The 10,643-nt window shown below is 38.7% G+C and overlaps 1 protein-coding gene across 1 annotated transcript; it reads right to left on the bottom strand.

Moving 5' to 3' along the window:
- Nucleotides 1-1,090: 1,090 nt before the first annotated feature.
- LOC121650615 (interphotoreceptor matrix proteoglycan 2-like) lies at nucleotides 1,091-8,749 on the bottom strand. The gene is made up of 11 exons (XM_042002183.1): nucleotides 8,722-8,749; nucleotides 8,349-8,515; nucleotides 8,223-8,248; nucleotides 8,091-8,123; nucleotides 7,490-7,536; nucleotides 7,080-7,135; nucleotides 6,831-6,986; nucleotides 5,739-5,797; nucleotides 3,120-3,328; nucleotides 1,377-1,420; nucleotides 1,091-1,243 (listed from the first exon to the last, which is right to left on the bottom strand). Exons 1-11 carry the CDS (start codon nucleotides 8,747-8,749, stop codon nucleotides 1,091-1,093), a joined length of 978 nt encoding a protein of 325 aa, XP_041858117.1.
- Nucleotides 8,750-10,643: the final 1,894 nt, after the last annotated feature.

The following is a 10,643-nucleotide window of genomic DNA, read 5'->3' as shown; positions in this document are numbered from 1 at the left end:
TCTGAGATGGTGGTCAGCTGCACTGGAACACCACAAGGGACTGTACTTTCACCATTTCTATTCACGCTGTACACCTCAGACTTCCAGTACAACTCTGAGTTCTGTCATCTGCAGAAATACTCTGATGACTCAGCAGTTGTTGGGTGTATCAGTGATGGACAAGAAGCAGAGTACAGAGAACTGGTCGGTCAGTTTGTGAAATGGTGCGGTGACAATCATCTCATCTTGAATACCAAGAAAACAAAGGAGATGATTGTTGACTTCAGGAGGAACAAGAACACACATAGAAGTGTTTCCATCATGGGAGAGGAGGTGGAGGTGGTGGAGGAATACAAGTACCTTGGAGTTCAGCTGGACAACAGACTTGAGTGGAAAAGCAACACTGAGTACATTTACAAGAAAGGTCAGAGCAGACTCTACTTCTTAAGGAAGCTGAGATCTTTTAACGTCTGCACCAAAATGTTGCAAATGTTCTACAGGTCTGTTGTTGAAAGTGCAATCAGCTTTGCAGCAATCTGCTGGGGCAGCGGCATCAGAACCAGAGACTTGAAAAGAATTAACAAACTGATCAAGAAAGCCGGTTCTGTGCTTGGAGTAACTCTGGAGCCGCTGGAGTTGATCATCAAAAAAAGAATTCTGTACAAGCTGACGAAGATAATGGAAGATCCTTCACACCCTCTACACAACGCCGTGACGAAACAACAGAGTGTGTTCAGTGGGAGGCTTGTTCAAGTCCGATGCAAGACAGAGAGATACAGAAGATCCTTCCTTCCAGCAGCTATCAGGCTGAAGAACAAAGCCCTTAATTAATTAATGTGATTGTTAAAAAAAAAAAAAAAAAAAAAAAAAAAAAAAAATTACTACTACTACAATATTGAATTTCCCTTTGGGATTAATAAAGTATTTTTCATTTCATTTCATTTCATTTCATTCATTCATTTCATTAATGACTTAGCAAGCTGATGTATAAAGTGGAGCAACAGACACGTCTAGAACAATCCAAACTCTGATTTTCATCAAAGAGCAAAACCAACCGCAGGACAGCGGGATTAAAGACAGACTTCAGGTTGCATTGCTTGTCTGAATAAACTCATATGACTAGTCTCTCTTCTGGACTCTGAGTAGTGTGGTGCACTGGTGTCTTTGCCCCAGAATAGCAGTGGATGATTATAGCAAGAGCCAATCTAATCCTCAAAGCTTCATCCTTCCCAGTGAGCTCATCCGCTTCTCGTACTGGTGAAGTCTGGATAACATCTCAAGCCGTTTACAGGTTATCGCAACATCAGTCATACTACAAAGGTCAGTAACCTTAAACTTGAGTGATTTATCAGCTTTTTGGAGCTCAAAGCAGCTGGAATGTTGTGGAGGTTACTCACCGTGGCTCTGTCTGCAGTGCTGACGGGTGCAGGAATCTCAGACACTGTGGAACCAGTGGAGAAGCAAATATTAATACACTGTCACATAAGGAGGATGTGCCAAACAGCCTAAATATTTCTGCCTGGTAGATTCTGTAAAATCCTGTTTAACTGGAACAGTTTCAGAACTGACATCTAGCATTAATAACAGTGTTACCTTCAAGGGTAAATATCTACAAATTGGTGCTTAACTCTGGCTCGAGTATCAGCCTCTGTGGCCAAAGTCACTTACTGCATCCCGAACCAACGAAAAAAAACAAAGCTGAGCTGTGTCTTTAAGTTCCTCGGCCACACATGTTGGCCATATGAGAGTGTTTAGCCATCATTTCAGATGTCACAGAGCATCCATCTCCAGAGGAGATAGCTAACAGTAAACTAATGACACGCTTTCCTTAAAAACATGAGCATGGAGAAATCCCGCAGCAGCAGAAGAAGATGGTATAGACATTATCACATCATTCAAGCAGTCCAACAAAAAGTAGTTAACCTACTTACTGGCTGCCTGGATCTACAGTGAATGTGAATGCTTTGTATGTACAGGAAAAATGACACAACAAAATCAGTTTTACATGAGTATTTCACTTAAGCTCAGGTGTCATGAAAATGGAGATGGTAATCAGGCAGTTAATTACTTTTTCACAATATTTTCTTAACTAGAGAATGCCTAATGCAATGCAAATATGGTTTATGATATGCAGACCTGGTCCTTGAAACAGTCCAGAAGTAAAGCAGCATGAAAATATAGTTTCTGCTTTTATTGTTACAAAATCTTAAGGTTTGTGTTTTTTTGCTTTTCTTGTGGCTTGGAGTTATTAGCTTAGCTTTGTCTACCAGGAAACTATGACCAACAACTATGTACTCTTGCTAACTGAGGCTATCCTTTGTATGAACTCTGACTTCAAGGCATTGCTTCTACTCTCCAACTGTGGGATCTGCCCCGAAAATCCATCACAATTCATGTTTATTTCTCAAAACTAAATGTTAAGTTTGAAATTTATTTCATTTTAAATATGAAATATGTCTTTATTATCAATATTGCCACTCACAGCTTCATAAAATAAAAACATTTGGTATGTTTTCGGAAGGATCGTCATTTATAAGTTTTACAAAAAATGTGGGTTTACTTTTGGCTCAATACCATTAGCAGATCTTGCAATCACCTGGGAAATTTCTGTTTTCTTTTTTATTTCTGCCTTCCACTGAATACATGGATATATCACAAACTGCTCTTGAAAAAAAGGCAATTGAAAAAGGAAACAGGGTTTCAAAATTAGCTTTATCTTTCAGCAAAACTGCTGTTTTTCCATTGCTTTGAACAGCTCCTCTGAACTCAGTTCTACTGTGCTTCATCTTGCACTGCAGATTGTTGGTGCTTCTCAAAGCCAGTGAAGCATCTTAACGGCTGCATTTCATGGATGCTACATTATAAAATCTCACAGATCCATTGAAAGATTAAGTATAAATTGTTTACTATCAGCTTGCCTCATTTGGATTAAATAATACTGAAAGATCTATGGCGTGTGAGCCAAAACTGTGGCTTAAGCCAAAACAACTGCTAACAGAGCTGAGATGTTCTTTGCAGACTATTTAATGGCAAGACTTTAACTGTCACATAGAATAAATACACAGTTTTCTATGTCTGCCCTCATTTTCAGCATGGGAAGATACTGTTACACACAAGTAATCTGGTCTTTACAGTCTTACCAGTCTCTATATCGTTGATGTCAAAGGCTTCAGTGAAAAGTTTTTTGACCTCGCTGGTGGTGTAGACCACAGTGGAGTGCTCCTCAGTCTCATGATAAGAGTTCTCCACCAGGTTCGACTGCAGGGTCAGGTAGTTCAGTTGTTCAGAGCTCACTCCTGCTCCATTCACCTCCACTGTGACTGCATAGTCCACAATGATGCCATCAACCCTGGGAATACAAAATATGATGCTGTTATGTGAAGCTTACTAGAGGAACTGGACTGTGACATTATTGGCTGTCACTGTTGTCAAAGTTACAAGCAAAAATGAGTGAATGACCTATTGTACACATCAGTTTGATTAGTTAGATAGTTATGAGTTTTGTAACTTAACACATTTACATTGAGTGGACTTGAGCTTATGAAGAGATTTAAAATGTAAAAAAGAGTTGGAGAATAATTTTCTGAGAGGCAAATTATTAAGGCATGAACTTGATTCAATATCAAACCTGTAAAATGAGCCATGCTGCTAAGACATAATTGATGAATCTGGTGATTCATTTCTACTTGGAACGTAGGAGTGTGACTGCATAAAGCAAAAGCAGCCGAATCAGCAGAATTATCAGTATCATCATAATAAACACAGAAACCTCACAAGGTTTAGGTCCTGGAAAAAGCCATCTATCTGCTTTCATTATACTACTGGGAACTCTCCACTCTGACCTAGTTTGTTGGGTTTCTGGCAGACAGCTGAGCATGTGCAGTCCCAAAGTCAGCCCCATTCAGTCCCCACAGTCCCCCCCAACGTCCAGTCTCACAGGCAGGCAGACTGAACTGCATTCTTTCTTTACCCTGTTATCTGCACTTAGCCATCACATGCAAGAATTATCACAGTATTTAATTGACCTTTTGGGGGGTATTGTAGTATGCATTTGCACGTGGAAGAACGCCAGTGGGTTAACAAGGACATAATTGGTATGTGAATGAAAACAGCCCACTCTTCTCTAGAGGCATGCTGCACAGCAGCACCTGAAGCCACATCACTTGGACTTTTCTAAGTCTCTTGTGCTTGTAGTAGATTAAGTACAAAGAGATCTGTGACAATCTCAGAAAATATTTTACAACGTCTCCGGTCCACAGCTTGTTCCCTGAAAAGATTAGTTTTACATATAAATGCTTCACACATGGGAAACTCTCTCAAAGGTGGTGGAGAATGCTAGAACCAATCTGAAACTTTCAGATCCAGACTCATAAGCTAGTGATGGCGAAACCAACCAGACATTGTAGTGACAAGTTGCAGAGGAAGGTTGTAGTGACAGATAAAGTGATCCCGAACAAGAGTATCATCAAAAAAAAGGAACATAAGACATTGGAAAAAACAAGGACTGAAGGAAAAAAGACGTGGTAAGTGAAGGCAACAGTGGTGCCTGTGGTAATTAAAGCACTTGGGGCTGTAACATCCAAACTGAGAGCATGGCTATACCTGGGGAATATCATCAGAGATCTCTGTCCGGAAGAGTGCAGTCCTAGGAACAGCTAAGATACTACACAGAACCCCCAAGCTCCCAGGCCTAGTTTTTGGTTTTAGCCGACTAGGAGCTGAATGCAATTTTACATACAACAATCAGCCACAACATTACAGCCACTGATATGTAACACTTCTCATCATGTTACAACACAGTTTTCAGTTGGGAAAACCTGTATCCTGACATTAACATGCATATTATTTTAACACTTTTCACCTCCTTAAAAATATTTACAAACCAGGAAGAGTTTTGAGAATACAGCAACGATTTTGAGGTGTTTGTTAAGTCTCCAAACATCTCGGACATCAAGTTGTTGGGATTATGACATCTGTGGGTACGAAGCTGAATCCAAAAAGAACCCACCCTGGAAATCACAGACACCATATTGGGAGAATGTCTGAAATAAGGCACTCCAGGATAAGGTTGTGTGTAATTGTCTATGCCTTGACTGGTCAGAGACATGAGGATGACCCACACAGTTTTAGGCAGGCAGTCAAAATGTTATTGATGATGGGTGTGTACCATACAAGCATGGCACTGATTTGTGTCTCCATCAGACAAAACGAGTAGGTTCCACATCAACCTGTTGTTTTACATGAGAGTTTGAATAACTTACTTAAACATTGTTGAGTAATACCTTTTCTTGAAGAAAACAAACATTATCGTCTCTCACATACACACCACATTACATACCCTCTGACCCTCCTCTCCATCTTTCCACCACATGCTGATTGATGAGGTCATAAAGCTCTGATAATCGTCTCTATAGAGAAGCACCTGCTTACTCGGTAGGGCCCCACTTGATCCCACTTTACAGGTGAGTGACTGCACTAAAACTATTAACACAGGCAACTAGTGATATACCTTAACACGTGCCCTAGTTCACAGGTCTACAGGTTGGGCTGAGGAACGATCTGTGGGATTAAGTACAACATAGCATCAGAGAACTACTCAAGGGCCAAGGACCACTACTAATAACTCACCCTTGGGTATCCCTCTGTGGTCTACATGGAACAAGAAAGAGCTGTTAAACTTCTGCTGACATTAATAACAACAAAATGAGTTGATTTGACCTTGTGTGCAATGAGTCCACCAGATAACTGGGAAAACTGACCTGAAGTCGATTACAGACACACTCTTAAATCCAGGAAGCCCCTGAAGAGCATCTTCTATCTGCACAGACAAAGATGATCAGGAATCAGACTAAAACAGCCGTTTTCCTGTATTTTATCATAAGGGGTGCACTTGTGCAGCTAAATCAATCTGATGCATTGTTCCAGAAGGACAAATTTAGTTCAAAGTTGTTGAAAGGTCTTTTGCACTTTGGCACTGAGCATCATTTTAAAAAGGCAGACTGATGCATTGCAGTTAACTCTCAGCAATCTCCTTTTTTTTGGTATAGAAGGCCTTTCTCCTCCAAACAATGGAAAAAAATACATAAATTACTCTGCTGACCCAGTTTATTTAATCTCTCAGAGAAAAAGATGGATGCATAAAGGGCTCAAGAGCTTTTAAGTCTGCTGACTTTCCTCCAACCCCTCCTCCTTTATATTAATTTACCCCTGAGTCTTCAGTTTCTGTCCTCTGCAGCTTGTGTGTTTGCAGGATGAGTGTCGGTATGTAGTACTGAAGTTAAAGGTGTGTGCAAATTTATGTGTTAAGAAATTCCCCACAGAGAAAAAAAAGACACAAACCATGAAAAAAAAAAAAAAAAAAAACACATCACAAATACAAACTTGCATATTCACTAATTTGAAAACATACAGGCTTTTCTACTGCTCATAGTGTTACTTACTAGTAAAGTGTGTGTTTGTGTGTACATGGCATTTGTGTTGAGCTGACTGCCATGGAACATATTTACTGAATTTTCCAAGTACCTGTAAAACCACTGAAGTTGCCTCCAAAAGCAAGTAACTGTGCAAATGTGTGCATGTGCAAGAGTTTATCTAGTCCTAAGAAATCTCATAAAGCTGTGGTTTTAGCACATGCAGTAGTCATTTCACTATTATGCACCATGTACCATTAAACCTGTGTGTGTTTTAAACCACTGCCACTGGATTAACTGCTACTGATGTTAGTGTTTCAGCATTAAAACAAATAATACAATGTGCACAAGATTAAAAACAGTGAAGTGGGTTCAAGTTGATGCCAAGATATCAAGCAGTATAAAGACAGTCATACTAGAGGATAACAAGTAGAGACAAACCTTTTCAGCAAGATGTCTGCTAAGAGTCTGGTACTTGAGGCTGGCTGGATTGTTAAGCTCATTGCTGAACATCTCTGCAGTCAGAAGGATGCTCAGTTCCACCACCTGTTCTAGCACAGTGGCCGTTGTAGGCTGCACGGTAATGTCATTGAACAGCTGGGCAGTGAGAAACACAAATAGTCACACTGTGGGGAAGTGCACTTATCAGTAAAACATGAATATATAAACAATCTGTGTGTTTAAACTCACTGGACTTTCTTCCACTTTTGATGAAACGAGATCCTCCATTCCTTTTCCTACCTCTTCTAGGCAGTTGAGGTCATGTGTAAACACAAAAGAAAGGGCAGTGTTGGTTTATTTCAAGTCAATGTGATCTTTGACCTTCGACAGGTGCCGTGATAGCTGATGAGTGTATGGATTACACTGCCCTGACCCTGAATTCTCTCTAAATCTTAGGCTGGCCTATAGCCAGTCTCACGCACCAAACACACAGGGTGGCATTTAACATCCAGAGCTCTCAACCAGGAACATTACTGACTCAGAAACTACATGCTTGATAATGGGCTGACTTGATAATAGCAATGCCTTTGCACAGGTATTATTTTGGCTTATTTAAAATGTATTGCTATTATTTTGAGTTTGATGTGAGTGACACTGACCTAAAACAGGAGCTTCAACAGGTTCTGGAGCTGCTGGCACTGGTGTGCTGCAAAACATGGAAAGATTGTTTTAATAATGCTGATATTGCATCACAGAATTAGTCATTTTTTTTTCAAATCCATTTGTGCATGGACACGCATATTGAGTGGAGATATGTTCATATAAGTTAAGGGATAACTTTATGGGGATGTTAACTGATGTTTTTCAAAAGTACTGTAAAGAAATTATAATAGTTACAGTCTCAGTTACAGCCTGACATAATTTACCCTTTCTTACAAAGTGATTACAGTACTGAACATTAAAATTTAACTAGAAATGTTACATCTTATTTGTGCCTTTTCTTTGGTCTGGGGTCAGGTTGTGATTACTCTGACTATCCTTTTGGCACTGTGAAATTATTCTTGATAGCTAGTTGCTTTGTCTCCAATAAAAAGAAGATAAAGTAATGTCTAAAATGTTATTCTTTAGAGAGGGAACTCAAACAGACATTAGTATCTTTGTCTAAGATGCACTGCTAAAGTGAGACACACAAAGTAATGACAAATAAACATCAGAAAAGATCTGAAGTAATGTTAGGTTGAAGGGCTTTAACAACCTCACCTGCACATATGCTGCCAGGACCTGGTTGGCTCACTACAGATAGAATAACACATTTATAAAAAAACACACATTACATGATAAGATATTAAATGTATTACAGAAATGTTTCACCAGGTGGAGAGTTTTCTTTACCTTTTCAAACCTGCATGGGACATTCTCTGAAAATGAAAAACAATATGAGCTATTATCAGCTGCATTTCAACATCATTTATGATGCTCAGATCACGAGTTTTACTAAATCATTAGTTGAATATTAACCTGTTTAACCAGGTCCTGATGCTCCTTTGATTGACTAAAATGGCTGCCAATGTCTCGTGCCATCACTGTGCCTTCCTGGCATTGGCTCATCCAACTTTGGTACTCTTCTTGCTCCGGAAGGCGATCCCAGAAGATCTTGAAAGCTTCCCATATGGTCTCCTGGCACACTGGTCAGAAAAAAGAAAGATATTCTCTCAATAACCAAATCTGCAGAACTTGCTGTCATTTTAATGTGTTAACAAACTCAAATTAGGTTGATTACAATGGTGTGTTTTAAGGTATAAACATCATGATTGTTCATTAACAGAAATATGAGATCTTTAGATAAGTCAAACAATGTCAAGTCAAAATAATGAAGTTCTGAGGCCCTAACTGGGGCTCAGATCTACATCCACCATCATGTTAACATTATGATATAATTGTATTTCATAAGTCAGCCAACTGGGCATTGATTCAAAGTCAGCAACTTACATGTACTCTGATCTTTTCCTTAATGAATAGCATGCATAAGGCCTGAAGTGGCCATTTTAAATCTAGTTTGATTAAATCTCCACTTTCAACCATCAGAGGCAGAAGCAGAAAATCATTTAAGATTGGGTAAAGACTAAGAGGACACAGCCAGGAGTCAAACTATGATCTCTTTCCCACACAAACACTGACAGAAAAGTGAGTTTCTAGAGTAATAGCACATAAATGCAGTATGTCAAACAGTTTAATGACAGTTTAAATACTTCTGCCCTGTTGAGAAGTAGAAACACTGTACAATTATTAATTGTATTCTTTGTTTCCAATTAACACTGTTGCATATTATGACTGTTTTTGGCTGCATTAGGACCACTTTTGAACATCTTATATCCAATTTGATGCTTTCTTTTGTAGTAACATTTTCTATTTTATTTTCAGTTTGCTGATTAATAGGTGATATACTGATCAGTTTGAAATTATGTAAAAGAAATACCTACTAACAATATCTGTAGGGTAAATATAGTGGAATTTATATGTAGTCTTGTACAGTGTTGTTAATCGTTAAAGGGCATAACAGCCACATTTAATGTTTTCACTGTCACACCAGTATCAAAAGATTTATGTTGTTCACGGGACTAAAACCCTTCAGTGATCACATTTATTGAGAAAAGAATACAAAGACAAGAGCTGTCTTTGCTTTCTACAAAACCACTGATCACCTTCTTGCTGCTGTTTAATGGACAACATAAATTCAAATGTCTGCTCCAGAAGGAATTCTACAATTTGTTTTAAATCAAAGTTTTTTACAGGTCTGGTGGGACTTTGCCCTGCCACATTATTTTACTTCTTCATTTTGCAAATAAAACTAAAGAAAAGATGTTCTGTGTTCCTGCAAAGTGGAGAATTAGGGCCAAGATGGAGGGCAAATGAGAAAATTAGGGTTTAGATATATTTTTTTTAATTGCATAAATGTTTTTGTTTCTGGAGCAGAACCTGTTTAAAGCCTGATAAACTGATCCAAGGGGTGTCGTTTTCAAGCTGCATCAGCTGAGGTAAAAAGATAAGGCAGGCAACATGAGGCTGCATGAATGCCTCCCCAGAGATCTCGTACCATTTTACTGCAACGGAAAATATATTTTTCTCAAACGTTGGTAAATTAAATGTTCTTGTGCCATGCATTGCTGTTACATGGGTTGTTCTGTGCAAGTTTAAAATACTTTATAAATGTACCTTCAGTGTACTTAGAGGCTGCTCAGTTGGATATGTTGTCTGAACGGTTCACATTTTTCTGTATAATGCAAATAAATTTATTACTGCAGTTTTTTATCTGTTGCTTGCTTGTTTTTATGCAGCTACATTGCTCTGAATTTGAAAGCATTGTCATTGGCTAAATTTTCTGATTACTGAAGGTTTTGGCATCTGTGTGTCAACATGATTTTGTTATGATGGATCATCTCTAAGATGCCTTTCTAGAATTGTATAAAGGCATTACCTTTTGACCAGACTGTTAGCAGCTGAGCTGTACTACTGACAATGAGTGGCTAGAAACACGAACAGGTAAAAGTAGCATCTCTGGATCTGCTGCATCAATTGGACTTTTTCTTTCTTTTTAACTGCAATGTATGATTGCGATAATGTTAATAGGTTGTGATGTTACATTGAGAATACACCCTCGAGCCTTGTCATATTAACCAAAACCATCTCTTATTATGGTGAACCTTCTTTTGACCTTATGGAATAAAAATTGCTCAAGTGTTAGATATTTTTGTTTATAACTGAAGAAAAATTCCCTGAAAGTAGATTATATTGTCTGCACCTAGCTCTCTTCAT

This window comes from Melanotaenia boesemani, chromosome 12 (assembly GCF_017639745.1).
Source record: "Melanotaenia boesemani isolate fMelBoe1 chromosome 12, fMelBoe1.pri, whole genome shotgun sequence".
Classification (NCBI taxonomy): domain Eukaryota; kingdom Metazoa; phylum Chordata; class Actinopteri; order Atheriniformes; family Melanotaeniidae; genus Melanotaenia; species Melanotaenia boesemani.
The sequence above is the reverse complement of the archived record's forward strand: the minus strand, read 5'-3'. Positions and strand labels throughout refer to the sequence as shown.